This window comes from Sus scrofa, chromosome 12, assembly GCF_054392235.1.
Source record: "Sus scrofa isolate SSC_HxYL_T2T_F1_AM1 chromosome 12, Sscrofa_HxYL_maternal_Yorkshire_Landrace_v2.0, whole genome shotgun sequence".
NCBI lineage: Eukaryota > Metazoa > Chordata > Mammalia > Artiodactyla > Suidae > Sus > Sus scrofa.
The window spans coordinates 64,072,485-64,093,245 of record NC_139394.1 but is presented as its reverse complement, the minus strand read 5'-3'; the positions used below and the strand labels follow the sequence as shown (position 1 = coordinate 64,093,245).

Genomic DNA, 20,761 nt, shown 5'->3' with positions numbered 1-20,761 from the left:
TCTGTGGAAGCACCACGGAGAAGATACAGATGGGCTATGAACTTGGAACACAAAGATGAGGCTCCGGACAGCCCCGGGTACCAGCCTGGGCTCTGCAGCCGGGGGCCTGCTTTGAATCCGACCTCTGCTGTTTCTTGAGAGGATGTCTTGGGAAAATCCCTCACTGTCCTTCTGTGTCTTGGTTCCTCCTTGTGTGAAAGGGGCTGATGGGTGCCTGTTTCCTAAGGTGGTAGAAAGATTCATTGATCTGATCCGTGCAAAATATTCAGAAGGGTGCTAGCCGCATAGTAAGCACCGCATAACTGTGAGCTATCTGTTATTGTTGTTGCTCTGTTCATCAGTGACTGAGGGATAACTCACGGCCGTGAGTTGAGGCTGCATATGGTGCAGCAGAAAAGCCCGGGTGTTGGAATCAGCTCGTCTGATGTGATTTAACTTTATCTCTTTGGGAAGTTTGCCCAAGTCTCATTTTCCCTGTCTAGAAAATGGGCAGAAGTAATGTAAGAATGACGGTAGTAATACTATGATGATGATGCGAATCGGTGCCCATGTTACTCGTTATCGTGGCAAGTGGCCCAGTGGGATCTTCTCACTCTCCATGGCCCTCGGGGTACACTAAGGGGTACTCAGCACAGATGCCTGCAGTGGGGTCCCATCTGGCTGAGGAGGGGGGTCTCTAGAAGCGGGGGCTGGGATGGGGTGAGTGTTGGGACCCACGGCCAGGCCAGCCGGGCACAGCAGGGACCAGCAGCAGGGCCTTCACCCCTCAAGAAGCTTGTCAAACAGGTCACGGCCAAAGTCCGAAGGTGCTCAGGGCTTGGGTGGAAGGAAACCCAGGGCCAGGAGAGGAGGTCTTGGGCCCAGAACTCACGGAAGGATGGAGGGCCAGTCGGGCTGGCCCCATCCAGCTGGACCCTGAATTCTCAGGCCTTGGAGCAGGAATGGGTTGCCCAAGAGAAGGCAGCTGGAACCCTCTGATGCCACATGACAATCTGGCTGGATGCTGGAGCATCCTGGAGGGTATTAGAAAGAACCCCCACCCAAGCCCCCTCCCACACTGCTGTGTCCACGGCTCTGGGCCTTGGCACGGACATTCCTGGCTCTCGGGTGATTCTAAGGAGCAGCCAAGGCTGAGATGTGAGAAATGGGAACAAGTTAAACTGTTTCACTGCGATGGGAAGATGCTGGCTGGGGGCAGAACGGGGAGAAGGCCGCTGGGCCCCCTACTCCTGACTGCGGAGCCCAACAAAACGTCTGTGGCCGAGAGGGACCTCCCCACAGCGCAGGGCGCTCCAGATGGGGGTCCCCTGACATGAGAGTGGGGAAACTGCCAAAATCCCAGGAAACTCTTTCGATGAAACCACGCCCCTCGCCTTGGAGCTTCCACCCAGGAGCCCTTGCAGGAGGTGAGGGCTTTTTCTGAGAGCTTGAAGGTACCAGCTGCAAAGGGCCTGAGAGACACTTTGCTTTCATTCACCCATCCCTCCGCAGCTTTTCAACTTTGTCCAGCCAGTCCTGCCTGACAGGTTAGAATGTTCTCAATAGAGGTTTGTTTGCTCCAAGTATCTCATGAAAGTCAACACTGAATAATGACTTGATTAAAGGCCCAGGGAAGACAGAGCTGGAAGGACCCAGTCCCCGGAGCTCCCTTCCAATACCAGCCCTGTGACTGGGTGGAGAGGGGACCAGAGAGGCAGATAGCAGGGGCCCCAGGCTGTCGGGGGCCGGGACAGTGGACCGATTTGGTTCCTGGCAGTGATGCTGTGAGAGGGACCGGGGCCATGTCTGCGCTCCTTAGAATGATGTTGTTGATTAAAAGTGAAACGACCTGCACACACATGTTATATACACAGTGTATTTCATCTTTGCAGACTTCACTGGGAGGGGAGGGGGTGCTGAGCATGGGGTGAGGGGAGCTCTTTGCCCTCCCACAGGCTGGCCCTCGAGGTGAGAAGGGCTTTGGCATCACAGGTTTCGGGCACACCCAAAACTCCTCTCCCTGCCGAGCGGCTTCCCGGCCCTCTGTGCCCTGAAGGGTCTCTTGGGATGACTGTCTGGCAGGTGCACAAAGCCGGTTACTGTCTCTTTAAATAGTAGAGGCTGAGCTGCTCTCAGGCCACCATGACATATCCCAGCATTGGCCCAGCCCCTGAATAAACTGGATGGACGCCTGGTCTGGCTTCAGTCACAGGGAGCACCACCAGGGAACATCTTGGGGATCCTGGCTGGAAATAGGGGGCTAGATCCTCCAGCTGCCGGTGCCTCTGCTGTCCTACCCCAGGGGGCCTCGCCCGCACACTCCTCGCGTGTGATTGCAAAGAGAGCCGCGTGGAGGAAGGGGTTACACCGTTTGGCCTGGTGAGTTGTCCTGGCAGACCATGCCTCTGGATGGTGTGTGCTTGTGTGTTACAGAGAGCCACCCCACCCCACCCGCTGCAAACCACAAATGGACAGGATTGCAGGGGAGAGGGCGCGCGCGGGTGTTGGAATTGACCAGAGTCAGAGAATTTCTACAATCCTCGGTTAAGAACTGGATAGATACTGGCTGGGGAGGCAAGAAAGACCCTCTGGGAGCGTCTAGAAACCCCAGTCCCTCCAGAGTTGAAGGGAGGAAAGGGACCAGGCGTGCCCTCCTTGATGGGAAACCGCTCCCTGCACACAGCTGGCAGGTGACCCTGGATTGGTAAGCAGGTTAGGGAGAAGCTTCCACCTGTAGTGGAGCCCTGGGTGTGGCCGAGCTGGTGACACTGCCCGGGGTGGCATCCAGTCTTCCACCACTGGGGGCTGGGCAGCTGGACAGGGGGGTTCAGATGTCCCCAAACTCCCAGTGTGGTGTGATCTGACTAAAATACTGGGTTCAAAGGAGAAGAAGAACTGAGCTACGCCTTACAGCCTGTGCACGTTTCTAGATGTCTGCACTTCATTTAGGAAAAAAAAGAAAATCCCCAGTTAAATATGCTAATATTTATAAAGTGCTTAGAATAGTCCTGGGCACAGGGTGATCCAGTCAGGGTCGGTTAAATAAATACAAAAGTCTGAATGGCCTAAAGGGAGACAAATAATTCCCAGGACAAACCTGGCCTAGAACAGGCCCCTGGAGGACAGCGATCACGCCCATTTCTTCAGCGAGCGCTGCTACCTACATTTGTGCTTTCAATCTATGGGAGTGATGAGCAGTTTGAGGTGGGGGGGCAGGCTTGCCTTGAAGGGATGTTGGGAGGATTAAATGTGAGATAACAATGATAAAAATAAGGGGGACCTGTTACTGAGTACTGATCCTTTATTTTGTTCCAGACAGCATGGTAATTCCCTTACACACTCTCTCTTTCAATCAACACAATAACCCTTTAAAATGGGCATTCGTCGTCCTGTTTGCAGATGAGAAAACCCAAGCTTCCTGAACTTGAGCTAAATGCCCCCATCCACAACTCTGGGTAATCAGGTTTGTCTGAACCCAGAGCCAAAGTGCCTAACCCCTGATCACACCACCTCTCCTGGCCCACACCCAGGCCTTGCCAACGGGCCTGTCATATCACAGGCACTGAACAGAAATTTTACAAAGATTCTTATTTTTCATCCAAGCATTTCTCAAAGGCCATTGTTTGCAGAATTTTTCCAATGATTTTTACTTAACAATAAGCCTGTACAATTAGCTGCAGTAAGCAGCTGCTTCCAAATAATAAAAGAAGTAGTATGGGATTATTTGAACCGCTTCAAGGGGCCGTGTTTTGCGACCCAGTACGCTAGCAGGTGGCCGTGTCCTGTGTATGACCTGCTGCTTTAGTAGGCAGACGGTTAATACCCGCCTTGGGGCTGGCTCCCCGTGGCTGCACGGAGGCTGGCCCCCAGAAAGACTCCATGGGGCGCCCTCAGCCTGCGCCCGCCCGCCCGGAAGGGCTATCCTCTCTCCCCGTGATGCTGGGCGTGCAGGCGGCTATGAATCAGCTGATTTCCCTGGCTGCTCTTCCCCCACCTCAAATGGTCAACTCCCCACCCTGTGGCGGGGGGGACGCCAGCCGAGGCTGGGCGCCAAGCCAGGCCAACTCGCCTGGAGCGTCCCGGTTGTGGTCTGAATTTGCCCAGGCTCAGAGGACCCCACCCCAGGGCGCGTGTCCCGCAGTGGGCAGGCCTCTGCCGCTCCCCTCACTCCCACCCAGGCAGCCCCGCTAGGTGGGTCTGGGAATCCGAGGCGCCTGGCGCACGGCCCCGGCGCAGACAGCGGGGGCAGACCAGGTGCGCCAGGACCCGAGAGGAGGGACACTTGCCAGCGCCGAAGTGCCACCTGTCCCCTATCCGTGGGAGGGAAATCCAGGCTGGGTCTCCGCGTGGGCGCGGTCCGAATGCGTGCGCCCCCACGCCCTGCGCTGGGCCCCCGCCGGGGCGATCTCTGGCGGGCTTTTCCCACGTGGGCGGAGCGGGGAGAGGCCAGTATTGGGTCAACTCTTGGTCTCTGCGACTGAGCCGGGGGAAGAGGAGGTGAGGAAGCTCTCCGCCTCCTGGTTTGGAGTAAAAGTCGCCGCGGCTCTGTAGTCATCGACTTTCTCCGGGGACACAGCGAAGGCCGCGGAACTGTGTACTGTCCTCCCTCCCCTCCCCGCGGCCCCCGCCACCCAGCCCGCGCTCTCCCCTCCCGGAGTCCCGCCCCCTGCACACGCTGACCCAGGGACACACCCTACTGCAGCGACGCAGACAGGGCGTTGTTCCCGTTAAAGGGGAACGCCGGGAGCCTCCCTCCGGCCCCTTGCTTCGCGCGCGCAGCCCAGCAGCGCAGCTGTCTTTGCGGACGCCAGCAGCCCCGCGGGCCCGCCGAGTTTGTGCCTAAGGCCACCCTGAGGACCTCTGAGGACCGGGGACAGCTATCCCTTTGGGCTGTAAGTGCTTTGGCAGGGAAAGTGGAGGAGATGGAGGAGAAACGTGGGCATCCTCCGTGGACCGTCCCAGAACGCGCGGAGCAGTCGGGCTGGCGCGGTCCGCGAATTTTCTGTCCCGGGCGCAGGCAGACCGCTGCCCGTGTCGCGTCGTTCCTGCGGGGCTTGTAGGAATGCGGTGTGCCGTGCCTGATGGTCTGTAAACCGCCAGGGGCGCGGGTGGTGGCGTCCGGATGTGGGGCTGGGGCGGAGCACTACTCGCCTCGCTGGAGAGGCGCCTACTCGGGGACTCATTGGCAAAGCAGTCCCTGGGGTGGACATCTCGGGGGTACTGGGCCCCGGCGGCCCCCCAATTTCTAGTCGTATATCCAGTCCCCTTTCTCTTGTTCTCCCTCGGCATTGGGAGTCGCTGTGTTTAATTTAAACCTCCTGGGAGGCAGCGGAAAACCGTGCTTATCTCCTTCTGCACATTCCAGTGTTTCTTTGAATCTGTTGCTCTAACAGAGGAACGGAGGGGCTTGCTGTCGGGTGCCTTAAAAACTCAGTTATTGAAACGTTGTCTCAGGCCCAAGACTCTGTCCTGATTAGTCCCCTAAACGCAGCTGTTCATCACAAACGTTCAAATCTCACGGCTCATCCGGGTCTCCAGTCCCCGAGGTCTGTAAAGTGTGGGGCTAGGACCACGCAGTTGCAGATAGAAGATGACCTGCCGGCTCCGACCGGCTGCGCTTCTCCTGAGACTCAGCCCATTACCTCCGCCTGTCTTTCCCACTAGACACTTGCTCCCTTCCATCCAGGCTCCTGGGCCCCTGTCGCGGGAGCGCAGCGGCCCGGCCCGCAGGGCTGCCTGGGAAGCGCGCGCGGTGGGCAGGAAGCGTGGATCCGGCAGCTCTTCCCTCTCGGCTCTCGCCAGCTCTGCGCCGTCTCTCCCGGGCCGCCAGTGGCGATGCCGAGCTGTGCTGGGCTCAAGACGGCTCCCTGCGCTGGCAGAACTGGGTGGAAACTTGGAGCTAACGGAATGCGGAGTTCTGGAAGCTGGGAACCCGGCTCCCAGCCGAGCGAGCGCTCTCCCTCCCAGTACAGCCGCCGGTGTCCCCGCGCCCCTCGCAGAGACGGGGGCGCCTACCCGTCACCCCCACTTCCACTCCACGGGGGAACGCGCGCTCTTCCTCAAGTCGGGATGCCCCGGGAGCGCCCGGGTGGGTGGAGGCTTGCGGCGGCCTCAGCTCGTCACTCTGGAAAAACCTACCCCCCTGGGTGACTTCGACGAGCGTAGCGCGTACCACTTGTTTTGATCCAAAAGCAAAAGATGTTCCGTCGCAGGCAGGCCCAGCGGGCTGCAGGTTGGGGATGCTGCGGTCCGCTGCTGCCCTCTCTCGGCGGCTGCCGGGCGGGGCGGGCGGGCGGGCGCGGCGCCAGCCTGGGGCATTCCGAGCGCAGGAGCCTCCCTCCGCGCCCCTCCCTCCCTCCCTCCCTCTCTTCCTCCCTCTCTCCCGCTCTCCGAGCCCCTCCCTCCCTCCCTCCCTCTTTCCCTCCCTCCCCCGCGCTCGCTCGCTCAGGCCAGTTCGCTCGGCCCCCTGTCCAGTTCGGCTCTCTCTCTCCTGCCAGGCAGAAACTCCGCTGAGCAGAACTTGCCAGGATGCTTCTCCTGTTGCTCGGGATCATCGTCCTCCACGTCGCGGTGCTGGTGCTGCTGTTTGTCTCCACGATCGTCAGCGTGAGTGTCCGGCGCGAGGCGCGCGGGCGGGCGGCCGGGGGGGGGCCCGGGGCTCACCCGGAGCTCGGCCTCCGGACGGCGATTCCAGCTGCGCTCCCTCGGATCTGTTGTCGTTTGCAGACGGCGAGTCTCAGACATCCCAGGGCGTTTTGCAGTTGCTGGCAATCAGCCCCTTTTGAGTTGTTTTGAGAAAACCAGAGCAGATTCCGGCAAGGAAGAAGCCAGCGCTGGCTGGGTTAGCGGCGCAGGCCTCTCTTTTAGCGGAAGAATTTCGGTGCCATCCAGCCCCGCCCCCTTCATGTGATAAGTTTTTTTTTTGTTTTTTTTCTTTAAAGCATTTTTCTTGATGCAGGTTCGTTCAGGAAGGAAGTGGAGTATTTAGGAAAATGGCATAGATCAGATGGGAGGCTTAGTTCATAAACCAGCCTTTAGGACTTGAAATTGGGAAGTTACACCTGGCTTTTCCTTAGGAGTTGGGAGCGCCAGGTCTGCTTTGTGATGGGGATAGGGCACCTTCTTAGAAAAGCCTCCTCTATTTGGAATAAGCCATCTAGACAACTGTGTAACCAAACCATCAAACATCAAGCTCATTAAGTTTTTTCTTTTTTTTTTTTTTTAAAACAAAACAAAACAAAAGCTGCTCTAGCGGTTCCCAGGCTAGGGGTCGAATCGGAGCTGTAGCCACCGGCCTACGCCAGAGCCACAGCAATGCCAGATCCAAGCCGAGTCTGTGACCTACACCACAGCTCATGGCAATGCCTGATCATTAACCCACTGAAGCTCATTAGGTTTTAAACTCATTTTCCTAAAGATGAGCACAGACTCAGGCAGTTTTGTGACTGTGGCCCTAATAGATGGCACGATCTCAGCGTGGTATTTTTGCCCATTTCCAAGGCTGAGAAATGATTGCACTGGGGACTTGCGACTGGGTTTGTCTGGTTCCAGCATGGTGGCTTGTGCAGTGACACCGGGGAAGTCAGGGAAGGAGAGTCCGCTTGGATGCAGGTGTCCTGGGTTGAGGCCCAGGCTTCTTCTATAGAACACATGTCTGCACATCACTATGTGTGTGTGTGTGTGTGTGTGTGTGTGTGTGTGTCACTTTTCTGTTTCCAAAGTGCGTTTTCCTTGCAAGACCTTGGCCCTCCCTTCACTTGGTGTCTGGGCTGGACCTCTCGCCTTTCTCCAACATGACCGAGACCTCTGGCCAGGCAGCCCTGGGCAGGGCAGAGGCGGGCCCCGCAGACGGGTTGGTGCTCTTGGCCTCCCCGTGGCCTCCTCCCTTCCCCTTTCCTGCACCCCTCCCCTGACTTAGCACATCTGCTTCTTTCTAGCAATGGATGGTGGGCAATGGACATGCTACTGACCTCTGGCAAAACTGCACCACCTCCCCGTCGGGCAACGTGCAGCACTGCTTCATGTCGTCAGCAAATGGTGAGACTGGGTTTTTGTTCCACAGAGCTGTCCTTATCTGTCTGTGACATGTTTCTCTGTCTGGACCTGGCATCATGTGTTCTTGGAGGACACAGCTGGGGAGTTGTTGCAGGGGTGGGGCGGGCTGCCACAGGGGCAGGGAAGCCAAGGTAGAAAGAGAGGGGCTGTGGCTCCCTGGCTGTGCTGAGATCCTGGGGCTCGCTGAGCTTTCCCTCTACCTAGAGAGAAGCCCTGGAGCGCGCCCCCTCCCCCCCAGTTATCACTTGTGAGCAGAGAAATGTAGACACTGATGAACAGTAATGATGCAAAACCTGAAGCAAAGCCCACTGGGAGTTTTGATCCAACTGGCATCTTTGGTCTGGTGGCAGAAATATTCAGGAATGTCCTGCATCTTTCTGGCACAGTGATGAAGGGGCCATCCCAAGGATAGATGGGCCAGCTTTTGGTTCCCAGTTATGGGATTTCTTGTGCCTCAATGATGTCGTTTAGCATCAGAACTTTCCAGTGCTTCCTCTTTGCAAGGTGGGGCATTGAAGCTGTTTCCAAAACCCCAAGCTGAGCCCGGAAGTATTTCTACCCTGTCCTCGGCATCGTTGCTTGTGAGATATGGGACCCACGCGCTCTTGGATTCAAAGAGGGGTTAATTGGCAGCGGAAACACACACTTAGGTATTTCCAGCATCCAGAGAAAAGGAGGGCTCGGAAGAGGTCTGGTGTCTTTGGACGTGCAGAGGGATAGGTACACAGGATGTATTCTCTTGGTAGCTGGACAGTGTCTGGTGGCAGCATGGACACTGGAAGGATGAGGGCCAGGCTTCACGAGGTCTCGTGTTGCAAAGGACGTGGCACAGGCTGGAGAGGGAAGTTGCTGCAGATCTGACAGAGCTTTCTTGACATCCTGGCTTTGAAGACCAGCAAAGTACAGGTTCCAGGGTGGCTGCAGCTACTCCTGCATCAAGTATTTCTGTTGAAGATGCTCCCCGGGGAGAGAAGTCAGTTTAGGGGCAGCTCCACAAAGCGGGTAGGGTAGTGGGCCCTAGTTCTGGGCTGGCACAACTCAGTTTCTTTGCCAGCCTTTCCTCCTAGGGGCTCTGTGCCTGACAGGCTGTCACTGAAGGGTCACCAACCAAACGGCTCAAACCTCAATATAAAGAGAAACTGAGAATTGTTGTCGTTTCTGTGGGGAGGAGGCCCAAGGGTGGAAGACCCCGCATTGCGTTTCCACTATCGCCGGGGAAGAGGGGAAAAAGAAAGACCCCAGTCTTTATGGAAGGGAGCAGTCCTTCATCTTTTTTCTGGATCTGCGAAGGATGTTAAATTAAAACCACCCTGGAGGGTAGCACAGTGAGTTGGCAGCCAGGTGGATGAAACACTCAGGCGCGTCGTCGGTGCATCTGCCCAAAGCACTGCTTGTCCCCAAAGCTGCGGCATCCGCGGGTTCCCCAGGCTGGGTCTGGCTGAGGTTCCCTGAAGACTCAGGATGGGAGGCTCCCTGCTCACTACTGACACCTGGTGGCCACGAGTGGTGACGCCACTGGAAAGTGCTGTTCTTCCTGAGACCTCTGGCCCCGCAGTTGCCTCGCCCAAGTGGCGTTTGGCCATGCGGAGTTGGCAGGGAGTTCTGGACTCTTAGGCACGGAAGGGGCAGTTCTGGCAGGCGTGTCCCTCCCCCGGCTGGGTTTCAGCAGAGATGAGTCGGCAGAGCAGCTGTGATCTAAATCGTGTTCAAATCGCCTGCAGGCAGGACGGCTGGCTGGCCTGCTACTGCCTCCCGCGGTGGGGAAGGCAGTCATTTCCGCCCTGGCAGCAGCTCTCCAGGAGCCCCAGGGTTCTTCAATCAGGAAGCATCCTATCTCTCAGCTGGCTCTGGGTGGGCGAACCTCATCCTCTTGGGTTCATTGACCACGGCTTCAGGTTGTTCCTCGTGGGTCTTTATCCACATCCGCGAGATTGCTTTCCGGGGGGCCCCAGACCCCGCTTCTCCTCCACATCTGCCTTCTCAGCTCCCCCAGCGAGGGCGTTTGGAGGAGTTCTGGACACTGGGGCTGATCCTATGTCAGAAGTTTCCATTTAGGCTTCTCCAGTGGTCTAACCCTGCTGTCGCCTTCTGATGTGTCAGCTTGTCCAGTCCTAATTCTGATGCGGGTGAACCCCTGCCGCCTCCTTAGCCTTGTCAACTGGGTTTAACCCTTTCTGTGCCAGACAAGAGGTGAAAAAAAACCACATGAACTCTGCTAGTGGGAAAGCATTCACGCGCGTCCGCATTTGCTCTCAAAATGCTTCAAACGCACTTTTTATTTAAGTGATTGAAAATAATTCGTTATCAATACAGATTTGTGAAGACTACATTGCGGGCATATGAAAATACGCACGCAATGTGAAGATACATTGGCTTACAGGATTTACTGTTTTTTTTTTTTTTTTTTTTCTGAAGGAGCTTGCTTTGCATGTGCAGGACAGAGATATCATTCTGCCTTTTTTCGTTTTTGTTTTTAACGTATGTATATGAATAGTGCCTCTTGCCACGTTAACTGAATGGCAGTCAAACGTCTATGTAATGGAGTTTGAAGAAGACCTATGAGAGTTTTCCCTCAAGCCCCCTCTTGATATTCGAGTAGTTTCAGATTTCTCACCCCCTGCCCTCAACTCTGTCTGCTTTTCCCGTTTTCTAATGGTGTTTGCATCCTTTCTGGCCCCGTCCTGGTCCCCGCTGCAGGTGGAGGTGAAAGAGGCTTAGTGGAGGGATATGTTTATCATGACCTCATCTCGAACGCCTCGCGGCCCAGTGACTGTTGGGTCCCGAGCTCTGTGATGAATCGCTGTGAAGGCAGCACAGGCCAGGTGCCCGAGTGGAAGCGGAAGTGCGGTTTCGTGGGAGGTGGGATTTGAGCCGTCCTCCAAAGGATGGGCAGGGTTTAAATAAACACGGGTGAGAGGAGGAGGCTGTTCTCTATGGAGGCAACGGCGAGACTGAAGCAAGGGGAAGGCAAGACAAGGACATGTTACAACGGTGGGCTCGTGTCCCAGTCGGCATTAAGGTTGACGGCATGAGACAGAACCTCTTCCGATGGTGGTGACTTAAAGAAGATTGTTTGTTTCCCTTTCTTTCCAAAGCCATGTGGGAGGAGGCAGCCCAAGCTAGGCATAGCAGTTCCATGAACTGTCAGAGTCCCAGGCACCTCTTAGCTCGTTCCTTTGTCATCCCTTGGAGTTGGCCCTTGTCCTCATGGATCAAAAGGCTGCTGGGGCACCAGCCATTTCATCCATGCTTCAAGCCATAGGGTAGAGAAGGGAGGAGGAGAAGGATGTGTCCCCCTCCCTCTTCATGAAACATCTCCAGCCAGACCACACACTTCTGTTTCTCTCTTCTACTGCGAGTTAGTCACAGAGTCACAGTGGCCAGGGAGGCTGAGAATGGCATCATTCGGCTTCACGGGAAGCATGGCTTCTTGAGTCATACCCTTTTACAGCAGCTCTTCAGGGTCCTGGGCAGTGTGTGTGTGTGTGTAAATGTTATTTCGTGTTAGGAAGTTAGTGTGAGAAACAAATAGGTCCTGTCTGCCTGGATTCAGAACGTGGAGGCTCCAGATGTGGCCGGTGGGGCTGGAGAGGCAGCATCCGCTCAGGCCAGCATCCCTCCAGAGACAGGTGAGTCTTGGCTCTCAAGCTGCTAAGATCTGAGCATCTCTGGCTGGGATCAGGGCATCCCCGGTCCTGAAGGTGCCTGTCTGCCCCAGGGCTTCACACTACGGGTGTGTTTAAAATCTCCTGACCCAGAAGGTTCAGCAAAACGTTTGCCTTGCCTTGATAAAGCTTTTTGTTTTGAATGCTCCCAATGATCCAGATATTAGCTGGGAGGGTGCAGCGCTGGCCTCTCTGTCAGCTTCAGAGCATCGAACAGCGGGCGGCCCAGGCACAGTGTATCTTCCCAAGTCCTCTGTCTCAGAAGAGAGGGGCACACTTGTTCATGCTGAGGTGTGAGGCATATAAAAGGCACACATTCGCGAAGCATTTTCACTTTGTAAAGAAGAGCCTTTCAACATGAAAGCCTGGAGAAAGGAATCAGGCTTTCCTCCTGTCTGCCCCAAAGCATCCTGGGTGACAGGGCAGCCAGACACGAGCCCTCCCATTGCTCAGGGGCACCGTCCAGCCCTCTTCTGCAGTGTGCGCACTGGAGCCGATCAGGTGACACCCAGGGCTTACTCACAGCCGCCGGGAGCTCAGGGCAGCACCTGACCAGTGCTCGGGGTTGAAAAATAGAAAAAAAATAAGTTTCGTGTCTCCGGAGCCCCTGGCTTAAGCCCCCCACGTCTGTCGTGCCTGTAATGTCTGTTATTCCAGACTTGTCTCAGTTATCTGTTTGGTGGCACTGTCCCTTCGGCAAGGACACAGACCACATCCTGGTCGGTGGCTCAGCTTTTGGTCAGAGTTTAGAAAACACGGGAGGCCCTCTGGTGGGTTCATGTGCTGCAGTTGAAAATCTTTGAGGGTTTCCGGGCTGGCCGGCAGGCTCTGTCCCAGTCATGGCCTTGACTCGGCAGGCCCTGGGGGGTGCGAGGTCGCCGCGGGGGTGGGGGTGGGGGGGACGAGGTATCCCAATGCTGAGGTTTCAGCTCTTGGTCTCTCATCAGATGCCAGCATCTGATGCTGTCGGAACCCCCACGGCCCTTAAAGCTCAATCTCTGCCTTTTCAGAAATTTAAACTGCATCCCCAGGGTTTTACCAGAGTTGAGAAAGCAGCTCTTATAGTTGAGGAGCAGGTTTGGCCTTGGATGTTGGGTTTCGGTGCCTGGGAAAAGGGTGTCTGGCACGAAGCCTTCTGAGTGTGTGGTCAGCACACTCACGGACCCTGACGCTGGCAGGGACCCCAGAGGCCGTCAGGTCCATCTCCCTCCCCCGCCCACCAGCTTCAGACCACCCCCACCCCCGCAGGGTGCTCATGCTTCCAGTGTTGGGGAGCTCACTACCTTTCAAGAGAGCCTCTGTCGTTTTCAAAGAGCAGACAGCATGGGCCCTTCATCCGTTCTTCAAACATGTGGAGCCCATCCTAGCACTGGGCAGAGTTCCAGAAGCTGAGCAGGGAAGACCCCGCCCCTGCCCTGGTGGGACAGTAACTTGGGGGTGTGTGTGTGACATGAACGAGTCCCCGTGGGCAGTGGACAGTCAGTGCTCTGCAGAGAGCAAGTCGCCAGTGGTCACGGAAGGCCTCTTGGTGCCAGAGTCGTGTGGACGGAGGCTTAGAAGGCGGGAGGGACCTGTTGTATGAAGAACCACAGGAAGAAAGTTCCAGGAGGTGATGGGAGGGGCCCGGGTCCTGAGGCGGGAGGATGTGGGTGTGTCCCCAGCACCGGGTCGCAGGGCTGAGCGAAGGGGACCGACCGGCCGATAGCCGGGCCATGATGCAGAGGACAGTTGGGCAGCACTGGTTGTGTTTTGAAAGCCCCTTCTGGTGTTCCCTGAGAAAGTGGATCAGCAGCAAAGCACTTGGACTTAGGGAATCTGGCCCAGGACCAAGATCTGGGCCAGAAACTCACATCTGGGATCGTTACCGTCCCGGGGGAAATTTGAAGTCACGGTGCAGGGGCATAGCTGAGAGGAGAGGCACAGGGAGCAGAGGGCCCAGAGTGGGGCGGGGGCCCCCTGTGGCTGGCGGGGCAGGAGGGGGCAGTTGGAGAGCTTGGGGAGGAGGGGCCGGTGATGTGGGGATGCCAGGAGAGGCCGTCATTAGGAACTCAAACTTAGCTTGGAGTTCCCCGGTGGCTCAGTGGGTTAAGGACCTAGCGTTGTCACTGCTGCAGTGGGGGTTCTGTCCCTGGCCTGGAACATCTGCACGCCGAGGGTGCAGCCAAAAAAAAAAAAAAAAAAAAAACATTTCTTAGCTAAGGCCACATCTGTGCCCTGAATCTCCTGTCGTTTCTGGTTGTCCTTGTTCATGCCTGGAGGGCCGGACCTGGGTTTCGCAGGTCGCCAGCTTGTCCTCAAGGGGTTTAGGCCCCACTGTGTCCCTGCATGGACTCTTCAGACCCTGGAGGCTGCAGTTTTATCTTCCAGGGACTTCCCTCTGGTGATGCCTCCTTCCTGCGGGCTCCTGCCCCCTGTCCCCGGCGCTGGCCTGCAGTTTGGCCTGGCAGGTGGACGGGCAGAGACGGGGGGACTCCATCGCTTTGCTCTACCTTTCTCGCTCCCCCTCCCTGGCTGCGGGTTCCAAACCTAAGGCGGCAACGTCGACTCATCCCTTAGATCTCAGACATCCGGTGGGACGTGGCAGCGCCCCAGTGTGTTGTGGGGAAGCCCAGCGGACAGGCCTTTCCACGCTGGGTCTGCCGCTAATGAAGTGGGGACGGATGTGGGGAGCAGCTGCCCTGGTGGGCTGATGGGGGGGCGCGGAGGCTGGGCCCGGAGTTGGCCCCCACCCAAGCCCCTGCGTCCTGGCGCCACCTCCTCTTCTGGATGTAACTGTGATGCGGGGTGGGGGGGGCCCCCCACATGGACGCAGCCTTTGAGCCGAGCCTGGCAAGTGGGCGGGAGGTCAGTAGGCGTGGACGGCCAGGCGAGTGGGTGGTTTCCTGTGGCTGCTGGGGCTGTGCGTTCCCACGAGGCTTGGCCCTTCGTTTTATATTTTAGGAATTACAGAGGAGAGAGGCCTCCGATGGTTTTTATCTGGAGCAGCCTTTTAAACCCCCGGGTTGCCCCTCCTCCTGGTCCCTGCCCCATGAGCACAGCTTGTGATCAGCAGTTCAAATGCCTTTCTCATTCCCAGCGCCTTCGCCTGCGGCCAAACCCAGCAGGTCCAAGTTTGGTACCAACTTGTTTGGTACCAGCACCAACAACAGAGGTTCTCTGATCGATCAACTTGAAAGACACTACAGGAATTCCCGTTGTGGCGCAGCGGAGATGAATCTGACTAGCATCTGTAAGGTTGAGGGTTTGATCCCTGGCCTCACTCGGTGGGTTAAGCATCTGGCGTTGCCGTGAGCTGTGGTGTAGCTCACAGACGCAGCTCAGATCCTGCATGGCTATGGCTGTGGTCTAGGCTGGTGGCTACAGCTGCGATTCGACCCCTAGCCTGGGAACCTCCATGTGCCGCAGGTGCGGCCCTGAAAAGACAAAAAGACAAAAAGCAAAAGCAAAAGAAAAGCATACAATGTGGAAGTTAGGTAGGCTATGTTGAAATTTTTTTAATTAATTAATTTTTTAGTGGCGAGAGGTCTACTGGCCTGGAGCACTTCTTTGGCCATCGCGTGTCCAAGGCGGGCAGGTCCGTACCCTTGACCATGGAGCCCACTCTGCTTCTCTGTTTAATCCCCTGCTGGGCTCTGTCCTCCAACAGTCCCTTGCGAAACACAGCCTCCCCTGATGCTCCTGTGACTAGAGTTTTCCACCACGGGAAAGAGGGAGGAAGCCCGACACAGCTGAGTATCTCCGGTAAACTTAGCCTCTGTAACGGCACTAGAGTCCCAGTTTGAGTCTGAAGACCAGTTAGGATGAGCTGCCTGGTGTCAAACCCAGCTCTAAGTTAGCCTCTGGGAAACAGTTCCTGCGCCCACCAGGAAGCCTCTTGGTGAGAGGCCAGGTCACTGTGTGACAGTGGCAGGTGCAGCCTGAGGGCCTTGATGTTTGTGTTCGCTCCTTGGCCCAGTGTACACACCCCCCACCCCCACAACCCCATGACTGTGAGTTGAGAGCGCCTCCTGCGTGGCCCCTCCCCTCCTGGCCAGGGTCTGTGGGCTGAAAGCCCCCCCTGTGGCTTTCCCCACTCATATGCCTCTTGTGCAGGTCACAAGCTGAGTTAGCCTGAGCTGCAGGCCGATTTCAGAGCTTCCCGCTGGGCTGGATGGGGGGAGGTTGGAGGCCTGGGCGAGGACCCCCCGCTGGCTCTGTACAAGCTCCCACCAGGGGGGTGAAGCCTGGGGGCAAAGGCCATGCGGTTAGGATGGAGGCTGCTGGGCAAGGCAGCCACCTTTGCATGACAGCATCTAGAGAGGGAGGGAGCCTGGTGGTTTGGGGGATGGCGGTGGGGGGAGGCTTGAGAGGCGGGGTCCAGGCCTCGGGGATCCTGTGCTTTTGGAAAGAGCCCAGCTTCTGGTGAATGGGCAGCACCAACTCCCTCTGGAGGGTGGGGGGTCCACCCCTGAATGGCCTCTCTCCTCTGGCTTGGCCTCCCCAGTGGATGCTCTGATGCAGCACCACTGGCTTTCCTTTCACTTTCCAGAAAACCCATTCTATTGAATGAGTCCAAGAGCTGCTATGAAGCACGAGAGTGCCGTCCGAGGTGGGGAAGGGGTGCCCAGGGCGGCGGCCCCAGGCTGTACAGGAAGGATGCAGAGGGCGCAGAGGGGCTGGTGCATGGAGGGTGTTTCGCTCCATCCCAGCCGTTAACTCCGCAGAGCCTGGGCCTTGGGCTAAGAATACAGCTGAGGGGGCAGAGGCACTTCCTTCATTGCTTGGCTGCCAGGGCAGGAATCTGACCTTTGCGCAGCTGGAGCTTTTCCCTCTGCTGGGGGGTTGCGGGGGAGGGGTGGTCTGCTGGCAGCCTGGGCCCGGCCCATGGCAGAAAGCTGTCAGCTGCCCCATGGCCTGACACCCTCATCAGAAGAGCAGGTCTGCAGAGGGTTGCAGGGCTTTGGATTCCTGCGCTCAGCATCAAAGCTGGAGATGAAAATGCTGCCGCTGGGGATTCCGCAAATAGTTCCCCGGCATCCGCTTGGGGCCAGACCCTGAGCCGGGCCTGGAGCCTGACAGTGGGGGCCGATCCTGGGCTCTGCTAATGACCCTGAACTTGCGATTCTGGGAAAAATGAGTATCACTGCCCTGGGGCTTGGGCAGAAGTTCCGATTTGCCTCTCAGCGTATTGGCCTCACATTGAGGTCGGCTGGTACGAATCAGGACTGCAATGGACAGTGTTTTCCCTGCACCAGGTTGCCCCTCAAATAATTGTCTTCTGTCCACTGGGTTTACTTGGCTGCGGCAGAGGCTGGCAGAGCATAGTCTGCCGGGTCCAGTCTGGCCCAGCGCCTGATTCTGTCAAGATTTGCCCAGGTGAACGGGCCATGCCCCTTCACTGACATCCTGACCAAGGTGGAGTTTGTGCTAAGATGGCAAACTTGACCTTGCGAAGCTGCAACTATTTCCGGTCTGACTCTTCCCAGGTACGGTGCCAGCCTCTGGGCTAAAGATTAGCTGTGAACTGATATCAAAGTTGTCTCGGACTGTTTTTCAGAGTTCTGGTTGGCGCCCTAGAATGTGGCTTCTGTGGACACTGGGGTCCCACTGGGGTCTTTACTTGGTGCAGCCCAGATGGAGGTGGCTCAGGAACTGTCCCCTGGGACCGTGGGTAAACTGCGACTTTCCCTGCCCCTCAGCGCAGCCTTTTAATGGGATTATTTGTGTTGTCCTGCAACATACCTTTTATAGCCATTCTTTTTTTTTTTTTTCCATTTTAAAAAACTTTATTGAAGTCGAGTTGATTTATAAGGTTGGGATATTTTCTGCTCTACAGCAAAGGGATTCAATTATTCACCTACCCACATCCATTCTTTCTGAGATTCTTTTCCCGTAGACGTTGTATATCGACTCCTTTTTTTTTTTTTTTTAATCCTTACAACAATCCTATAAGAGGGTTAGTCCCTCTTGTTAGAAGGGAAGGATTTGAGGCCAAAAATATGCCAGTAGCCAGTGGAGCAGGTGGTGCCCAGGCCTGTTCTCAGGGAGTGTGGGGCCTGAGCACGGTCTGGGCCACCGCCTGTACTGTTAAAACCATCCTTTGCTGAAGAAATGTTTACTTCTCAACCCTGACGCCCATCAAGAGATTATCGGGAATACTGTTTAAGATTTTCCAAATTTATCTTGGCTGGTGCGTTTTCAATTTCCAATGTCTGTTTGCCTTTAGTTGCGTTTACATTATGGCGGCTTCTTTTGAGATTTATTGAGATTTTTCTTGTTGCCTGCTGCATGGTTGTAAGACTGTCCCGTGCGTTTTTGAAAATGATTTACAGTCTTTGTTAGAGGGACTAAAATTGTCCATACGTCTGTTGAACCGAACTGGTTCATCTGTAGCTTTACCGTATTGGGCACTTCTCGGCCCATGGAGCTCCCGGGCCAGGGCTCAGATCCGGGCTGCAGTTGTATGGTACGCCACAGGTGTGGCAGTGCCAGATCCTTTAACCCACTGTGCAGGGCTGAGGATCGAACCTGCGTCCTGGCACTGCAGAGACGCTGCTGATCCAGTTGTGCCACATCAGGAGTTTCTGTATTTTGATTTATCTATCCTGAGAGAGGTAGGCTGAAGTCTCCCACGAGGATGGTAGCTTTCTCAGTTTCTTCTCGTACTTCAGTTATTTTTGTTTGTTTGTTTTATACAATTTTTCCAGGCCAGGCTATCATATGCCCAAGGGTTTATGACTTGTATTTCTTCATGGTACGCTGGATCTTTCCTCACAATGAAATAGCCTTCCTTGGCCATTTTCATCTTCTTCAATTTGGACTCTTATTTTGTCTGATGCTGCTGTTACAATACCTGCTTTCTTTCTGGCAACATCTGCCAGATGCCTCTTTTTAAGGTCTTTGGATTTTCAGCTGTGGTTGGTTTTCGGGTCTCTGGGTCGGCCTGTGGGTGAGGATTGCGTAATTCAGGATGGATTTCCACGTCTTGCAATGAGGGACTCAAACCCATTCACACAGACCGTGCTCGAGGATATAATTGGACTTCCTCTCATCATGGGTGTGTGTTATTTCTTGTGCTTAGGATTGAAAACGTTCCTTTTCAACTTTGTATCCCCAGAGCCCACCACAGCTCTTGGCTCAAAACAGAAGGGGTTCAACCAAAGCTTCCTCAGTCCCCTCCCTCAGATCTGATCCAAAGGCCCGCTTAGGGCCAGATCACTCAGGGGTGATGACGTTGGCCTTAAACCTCAAACTCTTGGTGAAGGAAGTTTTGGAAGGATTTAGTTACCTTATTGCATCTAAGGGGCTTCTCCTATTCATGTAGATTTAACACGTACAACTTTGAGGTCCGCTAGAAGTTCCTGTCGCTAGTGACGCTGGAGTTAAGACTAAGAAAACGTTCTCAGGACCAGAGAAGGGCAGCCAGGAGGTCACCTGCATCCAGCCGCGCTCCTTCTCAGAACATTCCCCGGCAAAGTAGAATCACTGTTCCAGTTCGAGATTTGGGGTTCAGATTGTCCTGTGGTTCTAGCTTCGTTTCCCAGAGTGCTAGATAATTGGTTTATTAAAAATAATATTGTGGCAGCCTTAGCTTTGTTGCAGACCATTCGTCTAGAACAGCCACGTCCTGGAGCAGTGGTGTGATGAGAGCCATAGAGAAATGGGGCCAGGATGGCTCACAGGCCATTAGATGTCATTTCTTACCTTATTGGACAAACTGCAATAAGGTCAGCACAGTGCGAAGAACAGCAGAATGGAGTGGGGGGCCTCCCAGCGTTGGCTGTGCCAAGGGGGATCATCCAGACGTCTCTGGAAATCGCCTCCAGAACAGAGGGGCTGGACTAGTTCATCTCCCACGCGTCTTTCAACTCTAAGATGCTTCCAATCTGTGTCTGGAAACATCTCCTGTGAAAGTCTAGTCACGGTTCCTCTAACCAGCACCCTTAAAATTCTGCCGCGAACTCCCTGGAACGCAAACCATTTCACCCCCGTGAGTTACCGTCGATCAGCCGTCAAGCGTGGTAAGCTCTGGTGTGCGTTGGTCGAAGCCATCAGCCAGTCACGGAGCAGAGGGGACCAAACCCTTGATCTTCTCTCATTGATTTTCTTTATACAGAGCAGCACCCGCCCCTGCCATTCTTGGGGGCTGGGAAGGGAAGGACGCAGGTGACAGGTTGGCGAGGCCCCTGGAGGCGTCCCCTCTCTGCTGCCTCTTGGCCTTTTCCTCCTGAAATGACAGGAATTGGCAGGAGAGGGTGAACGACTGGGCTCCCTTGCTTGCTCTACTTTCAGTCGGAAGCTTGGAGATTTGATCGCAGGCCAGGGGCTTAGCGAAGATGAGGACATGTCCTCTCTGGTCCTATCTGTCCATCAGACTGAGCACGGACTGCTCTGACCTCGGGCGAGATCGGCCGGGCCAGCGGTTCAGGGCTAAATAAAGCATGCTCTCCCCATCTGCACTTTCTTCCCGTTGTCTGCGAAATTCGTTTTGGCTCCGACATCCTGTTCTTCTTCCCACCACCCTCACGATCCCCGCCCCCCCTTGGGGATGTGATATTTTCAACAGTGGGAAACGCTTCTCAGAATACAGGGCCCAAGAAGCCCTTCAAACCCCCTGAGGGCAGGAAGAGAGGGGGCAGAGGGCAGGGCTCAGACCCCCCTCCCCGCAGCGCAGGCACATCTGTGTAAGTAACACATTTGGCTGGAAGAATGCTAGAGGATTCAGTATACTTAAACCTTAATTCCTAGTGGTGGGACTAGGTCTTTTCATACAGCCTTGTCTTAACATGTCTGCAGTTAAACACGTATTCTTATCTTTTTTGCTTCTGAAAGAAACCACAAGGAGTTCCCTGGTGGCTCGGCAGGTTAAGGAGCAGCCATTGTCACTGCTGTGGCTTGGGTTGCTGCTTGGTTCTATCTCTGGCCTGGGAACTTCGCATGCTGTGGGGACGGGCAGAATACACACACACACACACGAAACCATGAAATAAAGACTGACTTTTAAGAGTGCAGAAGTGGGGCGCTCCTGTTGTGCCTCAGCAGGTTAAATACCCGACATAGCGTCTGTGAAGATGTGGATTCGA

The 20,761-nt window shown here is 55.6% G+C and overlaps 1 protein-coding gene across 2 annotated transcripts in view; it reads left to right on the top strand.

The window, feature by feature from the left end:
• Positions 1-2,183: 2,183 nt before the first annotated feature.
• The window catches only part of PMP22 (peripheral myelin protein 22), a 28,336-nt gene continuing 9,758 nt past the window's right edge, over positions 2,184-20,761 (top strand). Inside the window, exons 1-3 of one of the 2 annotated variants that reach the window (XM_021067895.2) lie at positions 2,184-2,358; positions 6,477-6,585; positions 7,917-8,016. In XM_021067895.2, the coding sequence (XP_020923554.1) occupies positions 6,508-6,585; positions 7,917-8,016 (178 nt within the window). In that variant the 5' untranslated portion in view covers positions 2,184-2,358; positions 6,477-6,507. Of the gene's footprint in view, positions 2,359-4,735; positions 4,872-6,476; positions 6,586-7,916; positions 8,017-20,761 lie in introns of those variants that run through there. The other variant, XM_021067894.2, reaches the window with a different exon arrangement.